The sequence below is a fragment of the Hemitrygon akajei genome, chromosome 17 (genome assembly GCF_048418815.1).
Source record: "Hemitrygon akajei chromosome 17, sHemAka1.3, whole genome shotgun sequence".
Classification (NCBI taxonomy): Eukaryota; Metazoa; Chordata; class Chondrichthyes; order Myliobatiformes; family Dasyatidae; genus Hemitrygon; species Hemitrygon akajei.
In genome coordinates, this window is record NC_133140.1 from 37,921,208 (window position 1) to 37,941,067 (window position 19,860).

Sequence of the window (19,860 nt, forward strand, 5' to 3'; positions counted from 1 at the left end):
ATAGGTATTAAACTGGTAGTTACATGGGAATCTTACCACAGCAACACAAACAAAATGCTGGAGGAACTCAGCAGGCCAGGCCAGTCGACGTTTGGGGCTGAGACCCTTCGGCAGGACTGCTGCGTTCCTCCAGCATTTTCTGTGTGCTGCTTGAATTTCCAGCATCTGCAGATTTCCTCTGTTTAGATTTTTCTCTTGCCAATCCCTTACCACAGATTGGTTTACGTGTTTGCTCAATTCCAACAAGGACTATATTTCCAAGACACTACCTTATTGGTTATGAAGAACGCTGGGTCCTATAGAGTTTGGGTTGTGTGCAGATGACTGGCTTGACAGCAGAGATGATGACAAAGGTGGCAAAAGTGTAGAAATGATAGAACAGAAGAACGTGCAGAAGAATGGACGACTGGTGGAAAGATGGAGAACCTTGCAGGTGCAGTAAGACCAGAATTACAAGTGGATTGCAAAGAACCTCTATGAATATCACTGGCGAAAGTAAATGATGATTGAGCAAGCAGCTTGGGAACGAAGGTACTAAACAATAAGGTGGCACCTGGATTTAGAGGTAACCAGCAGTACAATGTGAGAAATGAAAAATGTATTCATAAATTAATAATCAACAGAATAATCAAAGGTTCATTTTACTATCAAAGCATACAATTCTGAAATTCTTCAACTCTCTTGGCAGCCGTGAAAGCAAGAAAGAAAAGCAGCACTATCATCAACCCTCAAATCCCACCCACCTGTAAAAAAAAAACAAAAACGGAAAAGGCACATCAACCCCCAAATCCCTCCTCCAGCACAAAAACCGAGCGCACACTCTAAAAGCTCAAGCATAATAGGCAGATAATTTTTAAAAAGTTGCAATTTACTTCAAAGCAACAAACAATCTGCTGGAAAAAAACTTAGCAGGTCGAGCAGCCTCTGTCAGAGGAAATGATTGTTGGTATGTCAGGTCGAAAGGTTTTGGTGACTGGCACAAGTCTTCATTAAAGTACATTTGACTTTGCTGTGTTAAATTGTTTTATGCAGGATTTTCCACATAGGACTGTTGATATTCAATGTGGTTTGCCTGTTTGAATGAGTAATTGTGCACTGCGAGAGCTGTTGAAGGGCTTTGCAACCCACCTTGTTCAAAGCATTTCCACACAGGTATTTTCCACAGGGATTGCGAATGTAAACAAGAAGCGGTCACTGAGCACGTCTTAACCCGCTCTGGAGTATTGGAGACACGAGAGACTGCAGATGCTGGACTCTCGGGCAATGCACAATCTAGTGGAGAAACTCGGCGGGTCGAGCAGCTTCCATGAGGGAAGAGGAATCATCAATGTTTTGAGTTGAGGTGTTCCGAAAGGACTAAGAGTGGAGAAGCAAGACAAGCCGGCGAAGCGGAGAGGGGGAGGGGTGAGCCAGGGAATGGAATTGTACATTGTGTTTTCAATCAAGCCACCAGATTATTATTCAAGTGCACTTAAGTGACAAAGCGGACAGTAAGTCCCAGCCATTGTAATTTGCTTCGAACTCCGTTATTAGTCCAGATAAAGCACCGTCTCGGGCAATGATACGAAGGGAGCGGATAGCAACAACTCGGCCCACTCAATGGGATGGAAGTCCCGGCGCCTGCGCTCTGCCGGCTTGGCGGCGCCTTTAAGGTGAAGTTGTGGGATTTCGTCATCGGAGCAGCGGGGGTGGGGTTGGGGGAACACTGGCAGAGGGATCGCGATCGCTGCCGGTGCGCACCGCGGCAGGACCAGGCAGAAGTTTTTTTTTGTTTTATTTGCTGATCGGAGGTGGGCTGCAGGCGCAGAAGCGGACGGAGAGAGGCTGACAGGAGGGAGAGCAGAGAGGAGGAGAGGCGAGTGGAAATTAAGGAGGGTACAGTTAGCTGGGCGCCGGGCTGCGGATACATGTCAGAGGCAGCAGGCGCTTGTCACTGAACGGCCGCTGCCGGACAACAGACCCGGCAGCTGCTCGCAAGGAGCTGCAAGTTGAACAGTGGGTGACAGTCCTCGGCGGAAGAGAAATATGGGATCCAGCTGATCGTCATCGAAGGGGGAAAAATCGGGCGGACATCCTAACAGGAGGAAACTGGCGTGAAACTGAATCACTCGCTGTGACACAGAGCGTTTACCGGGCAAGCCGGGCAGACGAGCAGCAGGAGATGTCTGTGCCAGTAAGTATGTCTCGCGTTCAACACTGAAGTCCGGATCGGTTCCTGCCCGTGTGTGTGTTGATGCAGCACATCCCAGGTTGGCTATATAGCACAGAGGATCACGGATAATTTGGGATTTTTCCAATTATTCTAAACTGGGCAACCCGTTGCAGTTGTGTTTTTTTTCCATCTGTGGTGTCGTTTGGTAATGTTAGCCCGGGTGTGTGTGTGTGTGTGTGTGTGTGTGTGTGTGTGTGTGTGTGTGTGTGTGTGTGTGTGTGTGTGTGTGTGTGTGTGTGTGTGTGTGTGTGTGTGTGTGTGTGTGTGTGTGTGTGTGTGTGTGTTGTGTGTGTGTGTGTGTGTGTGTGTGTGTGTGTGTGGTGTGTGTGTGTGTAGCTCGGGCCCCAGCCGGGACAGGCACCTCGGTCCGCCTGCCTCTGCCTCTTGCAGGGCCAGCGAGAGGTTGACACGTCCATTCTAATGATGGTCCTGGGAAAACATATGCCAGCTGTTATTTTGCTCCTTTATTGAGGGGGGAGGGGATTCGTGAGATTTATTTCTCTCTGACTTTAGTCCGCAGATTATTTACAAATGTGACGGCAGCAACTTCACAATCCTTTCCTTTTACAATTACTGTTACCACTGAAACTGTAGAATAACTGAAGTGCATTATTTTGAGGCGAAGTATTCTTCTATAGTGTAGAACTGGTGGGATATATGCCGGATTCTCTGTTAGTGTCGTTAAGAGGGCGACTGCCAAGTGTTTTAAAGCCCCAACCGATTGCTTGCAAAATCTGTGCGAGAATAGAAGTGTATGGGATTGCAGTTAGCGGATCGTTCCTGGTGACAAATCCCGACCAACATAACCGGCAGTGATCTTTCTCCAGGTTGCAATTTCCAAAATGAAACAATGAGGGGAATAAAATATTAGTCAAGCACCATTTCCCCCTTTTGAATATTGATCAGGCGGTTCTCCTGGATACAGACGTTTCGTCCGATCCTTGGCTCCCAGTTTTAGACTTCCGGAAGGAAACGGCTATCATTGGGGTTCTTGAAGTTTCTCACTTCACTTCCCCTCTCCCACCCACCCACCTACCTTTCACCTCTCCTGGTTTTACCCATCACCTTCTGGTTTTACTCCTTCCGCCCCCCCACCCCCCACCCCCTTCTTATTCTGACTTCCTTCTCTTTCCTTTCCCGGCTTTGTCGCTGACTCTGCCTTTCCACAGATGCTGCCTGACCTGCTGAGATCCTCCAGCTTTTGTGTGTTGCTATTGAAGTTCTGGTTGTACTGGGGTACCCATGCAGACCTAGTGTACTAGAAAGTGAACAGATGCGGAGATATCTATTGAGATGAGAGTAGGAATAAGCCTGTTAACATGTTGGTGAATTCACTCCATTTGGTCACCCTGAGGTCAACCAGTAGAGTCTTTTGTTTAAAATTCAGAATAGGGATTAGGACATTACTGATAGGATCTCCTCTGCTGCCCAACAGAGCAGACTAAGAAGGTGGTCATCTTGAACAGTTGAGTCGCATAATGGGGACCCCCATGATTCTAACACAGTGTCAATAAAGAATAACATTGTGCACCCAGTTGGGGAATTAGGGAGTAACCTAGAACTGCGCCCGTTCTCCTTCACCAGCTGCTCCTGATTCTCTGGATTAACGTTCATGATAATGTACACTATAACAGCTTAACCCTAACTCACACATACAAGAGTGACACAGAAGTAGCCTTTGTACGATACAAGATTACCCTCAGTGGCCTCTTTATTGGGTGCCCCCTGTACCTAATAGTGTGACCACTCAGTGCACGATTGTGGTCTTCTGCTGTAGCCCATCCACTTCAAGGTTCGACATGCTGTGCATTCAGAAATGCACTTCTGCACACCCCTGTTGTAATGCATGATTATTTGAGTCAGCTTGAACTGGTCTGGCCATTCTCCTCTGACCTTTCACGTTAACAAGCCGCTTTTGCCACAGAGCTGCTGCTCACTGGGTGTCTTTGTTGTCGTTTTTCGCACCGATTTCTGTAAACTCTAGAGACAGGGCATTGGACGACCATTTAATGCTGGCTTTCAAAAGGAAATTGAATATATACTTGGAAATCAATGTTGTGGGGAAAGAATAGTGGAGTGGAGGTTATTGAATAGCACATGGGCAGAATATCATTCTGAAATTATATTCTGTGAACATTGATAACTGTTATATTTGGGGAAAATGAAAATAGCAAGGCATAACTGGATTATCAGGTGCAGTCTGATTTTGTTTTGAACTCTTATTCTCTGTTGCAATCTTCTGTAGAAATTGCCTTTTAGACTCTGGACTTCCTTGTGTATTTTTTTTCGAAAAAAACATTTAACAGGATTTTAGTTACTGAGAGATTACTTTTTTATATAGAAGCGGTAAATCCTCACTAGTTCTGCAATGCTGAAAAAACGATTACAAAGCAATCTGCTGTTGGAGTGGCAATTCACATTCATACTGCCGCTGCCTTTGTGTGAAATAAACCATCTTGTTTAATTCATGGATTCCTACGCATTTTATCTCATCCAACACATTGCAACATTCAAAACACTTACTTTCCAATTGTCCTTGTAATAGTGGAGCTGTCTGTATAATGGCTGATTGAAAGAAGGCCGAGTTTGACATTCCAATGCCGGAAGGGTTGTCCTCTATTATTTTCACATTTGAACCATGTCGTCTGTTATCTGATCTCTGCTATTAGCAACAGTCGAGGTAATCAGCCAGGATTCCTGCACCTAATCAATATTTCTCGAAAATGAATGTTTACAGAAGTTACATGAATATATCTACATAGTGACATTCACGACCTCAAAACTTCCCGAAGTGTTTGGAAGAACCCGATATTGGGATTGTGTTATGGACAAACTGGCAAAAAGAAATTGGTTTTCTTCAATGGCCAGTGATAAGTAATTATTAGAGTGTGGTGGAGAGTATAAAGCAGTAGACAGTTTTTACAATTCACCCAAGCTGATAAGAGTGGTGAAATCAAGTCATTAGCTCTACTCTAACATGGACAGTGCACTCTTAACTATGGAACTGTACACCAGTACAAGTTCAGTATCTTCAGCAAACGAGGTTAGAAGGGAAAGAAGGGGAGAAATATAAAAAGAGCCTGCATTTATACAACACCATTTATGTCCTCAAGGGGCTTCACGTGCAGTGAAGTTCTTTCGAATGCAGTCGCCTTCATGCGGGAAGTATGGCTACCCACTTGCATGCTGCTTAGGCTGCCACAAGTGAAGACGCGGATGATGGAGGCATGCTGCGCTGTACTAAACAATGGAATTGGGAAAATTGCTTTCCTGAAATGTCAGTAAGGTAATATGAAGGGGCCACTTAGTTCATAGGATATAAATATTCAAAGACTGGGTTAAATTTTACACTCAGTCTCACCAACCCACTAAAACCTGTATTATTGTGGTGAGGTCATAGCTTCATTTAAAAAAAAATCTCCCATGGTATCTAATGAAACATAAAGTGTAAAGTTAAAGACAAGAAAAGAAAAATGATTTAAATTAAAATCCTAACTGTCTTTCACCACAACAGCCAGAACCAGCTATTAGTTCCATTATGTACATAAATTCAATCTTTTTAGCTAATAAGCTGCTAATTGATGGAGACCTTCTTGTTTAGGGGCTGTTTCCAATCACTGGCTTTAGCTGTTTTACTTTACTACAGTCATCCTTTCCCATCCATGTTGTCTCTGTATTTATTGCTTGACCTGCAGTGGGTAACAAGCACCCGTGTACAGCTTGGGATTACTGCTCTCTGCAATACATTTGGATCATCGTTTTTAAATTGGTGATTCATAACTCTGTGATCTTACATGTTCATAAAAGGAAAAAGGGGGGGGGGGGGCGGAGTGCTGTTGCCCATGTTTATGAAGCCTCTTTTATTCTGCACCTTTTGTGGTACAGGGTAAAATATCCCATGAAACAGTTAGCCTTGTAGTCATCAAAAATAGTAGTTTTGTGTGAAGGAATCAAATGTCTGTGAAACCTTTCAAAAACAAATCAAAGGTTGTTTACTGCAGAAATCTCATGTGTTCTGGTAGGAAACTGGTAGGTAACATTAGATGCCCATTTAATCTGGTATGAAAAAGCAGGTAATTTTCTTGAACTTGCACCGAAGGCTGTGCATAATGGCTCCACCTTAGAATGATATTGAATCACGCAAAGAATTATTCTTTGGAGCAGTGGTTTGGAAGTCCACAAGCCTCAGGTATATCAGTAAATATTACGTTTTCCTAGTTTAGTTCTTATTCTGTATACTTACCAATATATTTGAATGACGGCAGTTCCTGATTTTCTGTGTGGTGAAGGGACCTTTGTTTTACAGTAGTTCTGAGATAGAATCACAAGGTTTCTGTAGAGTGTTTTATAGTCTGTTATTGAATATTGACTAACAGCTTTATTGATCTTTTATCATTACTGGCTTTGCATTATTGTGTTCAGCGATTTATTGAACTCTTGCCCTTTGCTGAGAACCCTCCTGGGAAGGGGTTCTTTTCCTTGTTTTGCTTATACAGAAGATTTTAAAGTATCTTTCAGTTATTTCTTCTGAGTTTTAGCAGGAAAAGGATACCTTTTCTATGTTTAGAAAACGGAAGGCCAAACTCTATGTATTTCTTTAGCAATCGAAGTCAGCCATCATTTACAATTACTTATGAATCATTACTTGTTTGGAGACACACATGCAGTACTGTGCTCAGATCTTGTGGTGTTAATAGAGTACCAACAGTTGCTGTTTGTATGTGATTGCTTTCCACAGTTGTCGTTCTGTCTTCTCCTCGGTATTAATGCTAAATCTCCACCTACTCCTTATTCTGCCAAGAGACCATCTGCCTCAAACTTTCTCCCCAGTTGCTGACCCACCTGAGTATTTGCAGGTTCTTTTCTACGATTTTTTAAAAATTCAGATTCTTGGGGCTTTCCTTTGGTCCTTTGGAGATTTTCTAGCATTTGCCTGCACTCTAAGGTAACAATGTTTTCTTGAGTTTAATGGACATCATCTCATTCCCGCACCGTATCCACCAAAACCCTACATTTCCCTGAGCCCCAACTAGTGTGTGAACTAACTGAGAATGGTGCGCCGTGTCCTGCATGCAGACGATCTCAAATGCTAAGGGAGCTGCACAATTACCTTGCTCAAGGACAGCATGTCATTTGCCTGTTTCTGAATTTCACTCTTTCCTGTCACCCTTATGGCACTTGGTGGGATAAAACTGATACTTCCCATCTTCCTTATGAACAACAACTTGTCTTCACTTAGCAACCAACGGTCCTCCCTTGGAGTGGGGTGTCATGTCCATACATGCAGGGCTCGCGGGGTGATGACATCAAGCAAACGGGCAGTGTGTGAGCAGCCTGGCTCGCTCTGCCATCCCAGCAAATCCCCCCTTTCGGTGCCACATATGGAATGGAAATAATTGGATTTTTAGGAATGAAGCTGTGCGTTTGGCTGTAGGCTGTAGATCTGAACAACAAACAAATTGTGGACTCCTGCAGCTTTCAATCTGCTTTCGCTCACTGTACGGCAGCAAAAAAAAGTGTCATTTAAAACCAAACAAACACATTTTAATATTTATAATTCTAATGTTTCTACTTTGCATAAATTGTTTTTAGGCACTTCTTAATAATAGTTGGCAATTGAAATTCCGCTGTCTATTCAAGCTTTGAGAATCCTTTTTTTCTTATTGTATGTAGGTGGCAGTGAGAGCTGATAAGACTGTAGCAAAAGCAACTGGGATATTTGATGTTATAATTAGAGACACAGAACATACAAGCAATGAAGTTAAACTAGACCCATACAAATTATTAGCTGAACTTCAGTGAGCCTAATTCAGGGTATGGCTCTTTTGAAAAGATTCTTAAAGAGAGCACAGACAGAATTGTTAGAATAGTTCCAGTTATGTAGGGAGGCAGAAGAAGGGGTTGTTCTCAAAAAGTCTAAGAATAGAGTGAGATCTCATAGAGGAATTTCACATTTTGAGAAGTTTTATTTGAATTGATGGGTGGAATCTACAGTTGGGACTGGAAGGTAAATTTATGGGCAGGAGAAAGAAAATCCGAAAGCAAGCTGTACAGCAGCCGCTGGAAATCTGAAGTCAAAAGTTGCAGGATGCGTACAGTCGGTTAGGTAGGTTCCTTACAATAAGAGCAGAATTAATGTTTCAGATCAATTCTGGAAAAGTGAGAAGACAAAGTTAGTTTTAGGATACTACTGAGAGGACGGAGAACCCTCAGGTTTAAGATAATTAGCAAAAAAAAAGAAGTCCTTTTTTACCCCTGTGAGCTACAGTCTTAAGCTGTACTGCCTGGAAAAAATGCTGGTAACAGATCTTTTGGCTGTCATAATAGAATATTTATTTTAAATGTGCTAGATAAAGCAGAATAGCTTTCAGGATAGAGCAGGGGTGGGAATTACTGGATAGATTTATACTGGATGAGAAAAGTTAAGGCAATAAATGCTGGGCATGTTAGGCTGAACAGCCACTGGCAGTCCTAATAAAGTTCTGAGATTCTCAGAGGATGGTATGCGTGATAGCGTAGAATAGTGGAATAGTGGATTAGCATCTTGAATGCTTGGACCACGAGTTCAAATCCCATCAAGGCAGCTGAGGAATGTAAGTAGAAGTAATTTTTTTTAAAAAGTGGTAACTTTTGCTACTGGATTATTAAAAGGCTACTGTAAATTCCCTATAGGTGAGTGGTAAATCTCGAAGGAGTTGCTGGGGATTTAGAAACGATAAAATGGGATTAATGCAAATGATTGCTTGATGTCTAACACAGATTCAGTAAGTCAAAGAGTCTATTTTCTTGCTATATACCTCTGTCGTTCTTTAGTGCAGAATGGTTGCTATCCTATATGTGACTCTAGACCTGTCACTGAAATCAATTTTCAGGACATCTTCAGTTCAGTGGCAGTTAGATATCAACAATTAAAAAGAGACTATTGCCATTGTTATGACCCCAGCCCCCTCCTTTGTGAGAATCATGAGAGAGAGAGAGAGAGAGAGAGAGAGAGAGAGAGAGAGAGAGAGAGAGAGAGAGAGAGAGAGAGAGAGAGAGAGAGAGAGCAGCCTTACAGTTTGGAATGTGGTCTGGCCTCTCAGTCAGACACAAGCCATGGACATAGCCATTGTCTTGGGAGACACCTTTGTGGAATAAGGGACTGGACTACGTGCAAACCCTCAGGGCAACGTGGGCTGGGTGATGGGGGAAGGATTGCCTCACCCCCACCCTGATTGACATCTACAACCCTGCCAGTCCAGATAAAAGGTGGGCTGCTGAGGCGGGGCCTTAGACGCACCAAGGAGACACACGAAGAAGACATGATAGCGCTTCCCATCAGAGCAGGAAGCCATTCTGAAGGAAGCCACGTGCATTAGATTCCGGATCGGGAGTCTGTGGCTGAAACCAAAGGAAAAACCGTTTTAACTAACAACAGGGATTTGCTTCGCAAAGACGACGGGCAAGTGTTCCTTCTCTCTCTCTCCAACACGTGAAATGCCAGCGGTTCCCGAAACGGGGAAGCCTGCAGACTTTGAGTGACTCTTATATTCCATTGGACTCAGTATTATCCCCTAGACAACGATAGAGCTTATTTTTGATTGATTATTACTATACCTGTGCTTTAGATTGAGTTTTGGCGATGTATATGATCTGAATGTTTTGTATTAACCATACGTTGGTGCCCCTTTATAAATAAAAACGTTTGAAAATAGTATCATTAGGCTTTAGCGGACCTCTCTATCTTTGCTGGTAAGTCACCCGGTTACTGGGAACGTAACACCATCAGTGTGGATATCCTCCAAACTAAACCTTAAAAAAAAAAGCTTCAAGGTGTCCAGTAGTAGTTATAAAGTGGTTTGAGATAAATTACTCAATGGTTTCAGAAAGATGGATCCATCTTCCATCTCTTTCTGTTGCTGCTAATTAGTGTGTAAGCAGATACGATCAATAACATTATTCCTGCCCAGATCTCTTTCTGTCCTACACTTGCTTTAACTAAACTGAAGCCTGAATTTTGTTACACTCTCTTTAGGCACGGCTTATGAACTGGTTTGGACCTTGTAATTTTTGTATTCCTTTGAGAGGCAATATGATGAAATGACAATTTTTCGGACCCATGTAAGGATTGCTGTCTCACTTGTACACATGTAACTTCTATAAGTCCCAAAAGATCGCAGAGCAACCCAATCATTTTCCATTGGTTATTCATTTATACGTTAATCTGATTCCGATGAGCTGACTTTCAGATACATCACTTAGTAACAAAACACCTGTCTGAAGATAACTCTTGAGAGAGGGGGAGAACATAGAATTTGTAAAGAGATTCCATATAGAATGCACCTGGGAGTTTTATTTTTAACAGCTTTGGTGTTTCCTTTTTTAAAATGGTATTGGAAAGAATGTGCTGTAATTGTCAGGGAATTGTCAGTGGGTTATTTTATTGGGGGAGAAGCACTCTAGATACTGAGTGCAAAGCAGCCTGTTAAACAATGGCAAACGTTGGAAATTAGGTCTTGAAAAAGAAATGCAGAGTTTCATGGAGACGCAGGTAAACCTATGCTCTTCAATAAAGCTATTTTGAATGGGCGTTTCGTTTTGCTTGTGTTGTTTGGCAGCTTGCCGCAAATTTAGCTCATTTGTCTGTTATACAACACAAGAAAGGGCTCTGATTGCTACTGTTAGCTCCATTCTCTAAAGTGACTCGATTTGAGTGTAACATTTGGTGCCACAGCAGTTACGGCATTAGATAAGGGAGGCTCGCCATTGGAGATGTGAACATTTTAAAAATACTATTCGTAAAATAATCTTGGAATACAGTGGATTCCAGTTAATTGGGGCATATTAGGACCAGTATATCTTGGCCCAATTAAGCAATTGTCCCAATTAGCTAAAGCTTATGGGAACAGTTAAATCAGTGCGAAAAGGATGAACTACCATTTAACTGAGTAACAGATTATGTATTTAGATGAAATACAGAACAAATTAGAACACTACGAATACCACTACAGTACTATAAAACTATATATTAGTTCCCAATAGTTATTGATGGAGGAATTCATCCAGTACCTGCTGCTCTGTTCTTTTGACTGACTGTAATTGAACAAAATCAGCACAGACACTAAGTGCAGTTAATAGACTACCTGTATACAATACTTTCGATGATTGAATCCTTCAAATCTTCATTTTCATTGTAACATTCAAGATGATTGTGGATACCTTCAAATTCTTCACAGTTCCTACCTTGTTGAAGTAGCGAAATCATTTCATTTTCACTCCCAGCCACTTCTTGCATCTCCAAGCCTGAATACTGTAAACCAGTGAGCAAAGCAGTTCTGAATTGTCTTAATGCTTATTTCTTGCCATTTATCAGTGACAAAAATAGTTGTTATTTGGCAAGAAATACACTTGCAGCTAATTTAGTGCTTTGATTTACTGGATGAACCTTCACAAATCTTAACAAGATGGGGTAAAGTCCATCTAATCAGAGTGCCAAGCTATTTCCTCATGGGGAGTGAAGATGGTTAAGACCTTTATATTTTATGTGGTTCGATTAGGTAACATAGAAAAAATATTTACATTTATGGATGAGTCCATTCATGGCTGATTTAATTGCCAGGCCAGATTGAAAAGATCAGGGTGTCAGGGCTGGAGGTGAGGGATGTGGTGGAGTTTAATTCACTGCTCAGTGAGGTTTACTCACCTCTTATGCTGAACTGAGGCCGTGGCTCGCAAATAATGGGCTCCTGGACCTGCTGCAATGATGACTGACTTTGTGGCTGTGACCTCACTTTCGTGAACTTTAGTTCTGAATGTTATGTGCTTAAGTTTCATTATTTGCACAATTTGCTCTTTTTCTTTGAACATTGGGAATTTGTCTTTTTTATTTAATGAATTCTATTGGGTTTCTTCGCTTTGTGGCTGCCTTTAAGGAGACAAATTGCAAGGTTGTATATAGTATACATGCTTTGATAATAAATGTACTTTGAATTTGAGTCCATTAACAGGGATATTGAGACAAAGCTGTTACTAACTCTTTAGTTAACCAATTCAGAGGAAACATACTTTCCCAGAAAGTAACCGGTGATAATGTTGGATTTTCAACAACATGCAGTGACTGAGGTGAAAAACGAGAATTTCAAGGGAAAGCAATATTAATGTAGGAAGATAAAATGTGCTGGAGGATCTAGTAAAAGGATTTATGAAACTAAGCTCATGGAGGATAAACACCAATGGGAACCTGTTGGGATAAATAATCTGTTTCTCTGCTATCGGTTCTTTGCAGTTTTCCTTTCTGCGTCCTGGATGAGTAAAAATTTGAGCCGTTGAATAGTTATGGACAGTCTATAATAGAGCTAGAAGGGGGTGTGAGGAAATGTCTACTATCACCCATTTCCCACCCCCCCCCCAAGTATGCTTAACTTGATCCATGTCATGTTTCCCTTTTATACATTCACCGGAAAATATTATCTGAAGTAAATGGACTGGATTTGCATGTGAATGAAGCAAATGCTTCGGTCTGCGTTGTACCACTGATTCTCCACTTTGTACTGATCATCACCATAGGGGAAAGCCCTGCATTGACAGCTTCCACAGCAATTTGCAATATGGGTTTGCTCCCAACCTCTGTTTAGAGCTTGTATGTTCTCCCTGTGATTAAGTTAATTGTCCTGTGGTAGGTGGGTGGCAGGGAAATTAGAAAGGGTTAATGGATAAGCAATGGAGAGAGGCTTACAGAGAAATAAGAAATGGGCATGCATATGGAGCTGGCATAAACTTGATGGGCCAAATAGCCTCCCATATTGTGAGGAAAGCATTAAAACAAAAATGACTAGTCCATTAGGCAAGTTATCAAGAGTCTGCCTTCACAAAGGTGAAAGCGACAAGGCTTCACTCCCAGATGAACTCAATGCCTTCTTTGCACACTTTGACTGTCAAACCATGGAGGAACCTTCCCGAACTCCACAGCCCCGAATGACTGTGTGATTTCAGTCTCTGAGGCCGATGTGAGAGCATCCTTCAGCAGGGTGAACCCATGGAAAGTATCTGAATCGGGGGGCGTGGGGGGGGGTGGGTACCTGGTCCAGACTAAAGACTCATGCTGATCTTTGGCTGGAGTATTCACCGATATCCTTAACCTCTCACTTTGGCAGTCTGAGGTATGCTGCTTCAGTTATACTGGTGCCTACGAAGAACATGGTAATCTGCCTCAATGACTATCGTCCAGTCGCACTTACATCCACAGTGATGAAGTGTTTTCAGAGGTTGGGAATGAAACATATCAACTCCTGCCTGAGAAGTGACTTGGATCCACTCCAGTTTGTCTACCAGAGCAACAGGTCCACAGCAGATGCCATCTCATCGGCACTTCACTCAACCCGGGAACATCTGGACAGCAAAGATGCATATGTCAGGATGTTCTTTATCAACTACAGCTCAGCATTCAACACTATCATCCCCTCGAAACTAATTAATAACCTTAACGACCTAGGTCTCAATACCTCCTTATGCAATTGGACCCTTGGTTTCCTCACTTGCCGACCCAAGTCAGTTCAGATTGGCAACAACATCTCCTCCACAGTCTCCATCAGCACAGGTGTGTGCTTAGCCCCCTGCGCTACTCGCTTTGTACTTCTGACTGTGAGGCTAAGCACAACTCCAATGCTGTACTTAAGTTTGCTGACGACACTATTGTTGTAGGCCAAATTAACGGTGGTGACAAATCAACATATAGAAGGGAGATTGAAAATCTGGCTCAGTGGTGTGATGACAACGACCTCTCACTCAACGTCAGCAAGACTGAGGAGCTGATTATTGACTTTAGGAGGAGGAAACCAGAGGTCCATGAGCCAATCTTCATTGGGGGATCAGAGGTGGAGAGGGCCAGCAGCTTTAAATTCCTCAGTGTTATAATTTCAGAGGATCTGTCCTGGGCCCTGCAAGTAAGTGCCATTATGACAAAAGCACAGCAGTGACCCTACTTCCTTAGGACTTTTCCAAGGTTTGTAATGACATCTAAATCTTGGCAACTTTCGATAGATGGCTGGTGATATGTTTATTCACTAGTTACATCACGACCTGGTATTGAAGTGCCAATACCCTTGAACGGAGAACCCTATAAAAGGTACTGGAAACTGTTCAGCCCTCCCCTCCACTGAGCACATCTACACAAAGCGCTGTTGCAGGAAAGCAGCATCTATAATGGCTGATTTATTTTTCCCACCACCCAGGTCAAGCTCCCTTCTTGCTGCTGCCATCGGGAAGAAGGTGCAGGAGCCTCACAACTTACACCAACAGGTTCAAGGACAGCTATTACCCCTCAACCATCTGGCTCTTGAACTAGTGGGGATAACTTCACTCACCTCAACACTGAACTGTTTCCACAGCCAGTGGACTCACTTTCAAGGACTCTTCATCTCATGTTCTTGATATTTATTGTTTATTTATTTATTATTATTTATCTTTCTTTTGTATTTGCATAGTTCATTGTCTTTTGCACATTGGTTGTTTTTCCATGTTGGGTACCGTCTTTCATTGATTCGATTGTGTTTCTGGGATTTATTGTGTGTGCCTGCAAGAAAATCTCGGTGTTGTATCTGGTGACATGTATGTCCTTTGATAATAATTTTACTTTGAATTTTGAACATTGAACATGAGTCAGCAGTTTCTGGGAGTTGAAAGCAGCTGACTGAAGGAGAGGTTAAAAGCTGTTGTGAAGCTAACCGGTTTACTTCATTGAATGCTATGGGAAGGATTCAAACTAATTGCTGTGTGTGTGTGTGTGTGTATTGCAATGTTTAGCTTAAATGTTGGGAAACAAAAATCATCACAAATTCACAATCCCTTATTTGAAGTTTTAAAATGGATGGACTGACTGCCAGAATTAAATTTCAAGGGAGGTTATTGAAGAAAATGGGCCAAGGGTCAACTCTGAGCTCCACAACCCAACGTAAGTTCATCAGAGGCTGGCCCTCTACTGACCGGTCTCTCTGCTTTTTCTTTTTGGCTAGCTTTCTCTCCAGGGGACGCTGATTCACTGGTGATGTGTGGCTCTTGGGGTTCCCTGTTGACATACAGATTGTTAGATTGTCATCACCTTTGGGGAATTACCCAGCCGGTTATTAATCATTGATGAAGCGTTGCTGCTAACTTTTTCCATTAGCAGAGACCTCATGGTTAAGTTTAATCTGACATTACAAGCTCAAGGTTATATCAGGCATCATTGGCTGGTGGTCAGGGATTTGAGATTTTTTTTCTCCTTCCACCTGGACTTAAGATGCATGGAAAAAGGCCCTTTGGCCCACTGAGTCTGTGCTGACTTTCCTACATTAATCCCAGTTTTCCCCCAGATTCTACCTCTCTCCTTACAGTTAAGCAGTCACAGGAGTGTGTGAACTCTGTATGGACAGGTTTGAACCCGTGTCATGTGAGCTGCTCTACTAGCTGACCCACTGTGCCTCTTTTGTCTCCTAGGCAGGAATAAGATTGTTCTGTTTGTTTTCTGAGCAGTTGGCATGGTTTCCACAGGCCAATTGGTTCCCTCCTGTGCAGCAATAATTAATGACCATAAAACCATAAGGTATTGGAACAGAACGGGTCCATTTAGCCCATTAAAACTCTTCTGCCATTTGATTATGACGGATTTATTTTTCCCTCTCACCCCCATTCTCCTGCCTTCTCAATGTAACCTTTGACAAGAACCTATCAACCCCTGCTTTAGATACACTCAATGACTTGGCCTCCACGGCCATCTGTGTCAATGAATTCCACAGATTCATCACCCTTTGGCTAAAGAAATTCCATCTCATCTCTGTTCTAAAGGGATGTCCTTGTATTCTAAGGCTGCATCCTCTGGTCCTAGACTCCACCACTATTGGAAACATTTTCTGCATGGACACTTTATCTACACCTTCCAGTGTTCAGTGGGTTTCATTGAGCTTTGCTATGCTTTAAAGCACTATAAAAAAAATTGAATCTAGGGGCATCTCAATTGTGGCCATTTGGAAGAGATGTTTAATGAAAGTTAACACCTTGAGACCACAATAAGATACTGCCCAGCAACTCGTCTGTTTTTTTCCTGGTAGGTGGATTGTGAAATATGAGATGGTGGATAGAGAAGATTTTCTGGGCTGGACTTCTCCCTCACTTTAGAGGGTTTGAGGGGAAGTGATTTGTAGCAAAAACATAAGGGCACGTCCCAACTTTGGGCACAATTCAGACAGGGGAACTCTCACACATGGCTCACCCAAGGAATATTGAAAGGGACAGGGGAGTACTAAAAAAAAGTGCTGAGAAGGGTTCCTGGGAATTCAGATGTAGTCAGACTGTTAGTCACTCAACTGTCTGTTATAACATTGTACATAACAGCTAATGCATTACTGCAGGCTCCCACCAGGCCAAGGGGAATTCTGCAGCCTGCCTTACACTTCAGCCATATGTCCTTGATTTCGAGAAGCAGCAATCCTTCCTGCACCTGATCACCAACCCCCCCCCCCCCCCACCCGACATAGAAAACTGCACAGAGACTAGAAGGGAAATTGAGAGATCTGGGTTCCCAGTCGTACTTTTTATAATCTCTGACTCTCCAGGTCTTGTAAGTACAGTAAGACTGTGCTGTAAAATACTAAGCCTCTGCATCAAATTGCACTGTCATTGTCATGCCCTGTGGTTGAAGGACAAATGAAAACCAGGGCACTAGAGACATGTGTCACGTGCTCCTCCTTACACTTGTCCACCTCTGAGGCCACATGACACCTTGGCGCACTCCCTGCACTGGACTGAGGTATCAGCCAGGCTTTTGTGTTGAGCCTCTGGAAACTTCAGCCTCCCATAACCTTCTGATTCCACCGCTGAGGCATGGTCGACAAGGTTGGACTTTTCCTTAGAGTCTGGTGCTGTCAAATCTCAAAATTCAAAGTACCGTATATGTATGTCACCATATACTACCTTTGAGATTCATTTTCTTGCAGACAGTCACAGTAGAGAAGAGAAATACAATAAAGTCAATGAAAAATTACACACAAAGACTGACAAACAAACAATGTGCAAAAGAAGACAAAAGTGTGCAAGTAAATAAATGGATGGATGGATGGATGGATGGATGGATGGATGGATGGATGAATGAATAATACTGAGGACATGAATGGCAGAGTCCCTGAAAGTGAGTCCATAGATTGTGGAATCAGTTCGGAGTTGAGGTGAGTAAAGTTATCCACGCTGGTTCAGGAGCCTGATGGTTAAAGGGTAATAACTGTTCCTGAACCTGGTGGTGTGGGACCTAAGGCTCCTGAACCTTATTCCTGGTGGCAGCAGTGAGAAGAGAGCATGACTTGGATGGTAGGGGTCCTTGATGATGGTGGCTGCTTTCTTGTCGATGTGCTCAGTGCTGGGGAGAGCTTTCCCTGTGATGGACTGAGCTGTATCTACCAGTTTTTGAAGGCTTTTCTGTCTTTGGGCATTAGCAGTTCCATACCAGGCTGATACAACCAGTCAGGACACTCTATGTAGTGTCTCTCTTTGTCTTCCTCTCCACATCCACTGTCCATCAGCTACTATATATAGGAATGTTCAAGTGATAGCCCAGTGAAGGGTTCAGGCACTCTGCTCATCAAAGATTCAATATCCTTGAGTAAGAAAATAAAAACCAGGAAAGTTGGAGGAAGGAAGCTATTTTTGGTACATGACTGCCTCCTTGAGAATGAAGGACATGCGGGAGATAGCTCATGCATGTGAACTACCATTTCACACTGATGGAGATGAGAAAGTCTTCCAGGATTATTTTGGAGTCTACAGCAAGTAAAGGCTTCCATTGTAAGGAGTTGTGGAGAAATAAAAACAGAGGATTTAAAAAAATTAACTTTAAGAATTCTTCATGCACTTTTTTATTGTGTTGGACATGAATACATCAACATAATCAAAACTGAACAATAGGAACTGCAATGAATTTCAGAGCACAGCAGGTAAGTACAGATCTCATCCTTGTGTTTGCAAATATGCAATGAGCTGACGGGATATTATCCCCTTCTCTCTTTTTTTGCAGAATGCTTTTCTAGTATTTTCAGTTTAATCTGGAGTGGTTCCAGCTGGCTGGGTAACAAGATTTGGAGGGTACCAATTAGTGACAATAACTCCCTCCAGGGCAGAATGAAAATATCTAGTACCTTATCCGTACCACTTCTGCTTTGTTCGAAGCACCTAAAAATGGAGGGAGAAGTTTATAAAGCACAAATTGAAAAACCACAACATAAAGCAAGTTCAAAGAGAAAGAATTCCTTGTTCTTTTGGTTACCTGGGATGAATTCCAAGAATATCAAAAATCTGTGCAAAAATACTTTTCTTGAACTATGCCAGACTCTGCAGCACAACATGTGCCTTTTTTTGACTCTGCAGTTGCTCTATCACTAGTTATTTTGTACATTGTCAGTTGGTTAAAACTGTGATTTTTTTTTTGTTCTGATGCTATACTGTGTGAGTCGAGTCATCTGTTTACCATGTGTTGTGGGTGCAGGATGCCAAAGTACCATCACTATACTGTGTCTGGGTAATTATTGATTGAAGATTTATTACACAGTACTGCATTAAAAGAAGCACCACCATGCTTAAAATGGCCATGTCAATTTATCTGCTAACATAGTTACATGGCAAAATAATTATTTAGAGTTTTATGACGGAGAAGCAGGTAATTGAACCCAAAAGATAATTATGTACCCACAAACCTTTTCCCATTTTGCTTCGTCTCTCTGATCAAGGTGTGCTTTAATTCCATTCCCTTCTTAGAAATCAGAATCAGAAGCAAGTTAATTATCACTGACATACATCATGAAATTTGTTGTTTTGTGGCAGCAGTACAAAGCAATACATAAATATACATATAAAAATGTAGTAAGTAGTGCAAAAAGGGAGCAAAATAGTGAGGTAGCGTTTATGGACGCTGATGGTGGATGGATGGTGGAGTGACGAGGCTGATGTTTATCAAGGTCTTTTCATTGAATGGTGTGTATTTGTATAGTGCCCTTTTAAGGCAAGGGATGGAGGTTGACAGATTGTTCTGCTGGGAGATGGCATGTAGCCAGCAGGCTGAATGGCCTTGTGTGTTGTAATAAGTAAGTACATCCAGAAAGCGATCCCTCTGGTGTAAGATTGATGCTAGGACTAGGAACTCTGAGGTCAGGTAACTAAAAGCTTGGTTGAGGAAGAGGGATTTGAAGATGTTTTCAGAGAGGAGAAGGGCGCAGAGGGTGAAGCAGGAATTTGCAGTACTAAATGACCCGAGAGCTGAAGGCATAGCAACAAATCATAAAGTGAAGGAAGTAGCAAATGTACTGACCGTTTCTTTTTCTGTTTGACCATTGCGCCTTTGCTAACTTGCAAACTTTTTAAATGTTGCTTTAGCGTGTACTGGCCATTCTGTATTAACAATGCTCTGCTTTTATTGGATAACAAATTTTTGTCGATGTTGTAAGCACGGGAAGTTGTCCACGTTAACCGATAAGAACTCTAAATTGTTCACTTGCTCTAATTTTAAGCTTTTCTGCCTCTTGCAACACGCTGGGTTTAACTGCAGTCGTACAATGATTTTGCTAGTCTCTCTCCTTCCTAGTTTTGGTATGACTGGATTTGCTATGTGACTGGGGAGAGTGACAAGACACAGGGGCAAAGATTGCCCATGG

General features: G+C 42.4%; 1 protein-coding gene across 1 annotated transcript in view; it reads left to right on the forward strand.

Annotated features, from left to right (window-relative positions):
* The first annotated feature begins 1,699 nt into the window (after window positions 1–1,699).
* Window positions 1,700–19,860, forward strand: part of bcar1 (BCAR1 scaffold protein, Cas family member) — a 251,279-nt gene continuing 233,118 nt past the window's right edge. The window contains exon 1 of the mRNA XM_073069939.1: window positions 1,700–2,173. Coding sequence (XP_072926040.1) covers window positions 2,162–2,173 — 12 coding nt within the window. The 5' untranslated portion in view covers window positions 1,700–2,161. The remainder of the gene's footprint in view (window positions 2,174–19,860) is intronic.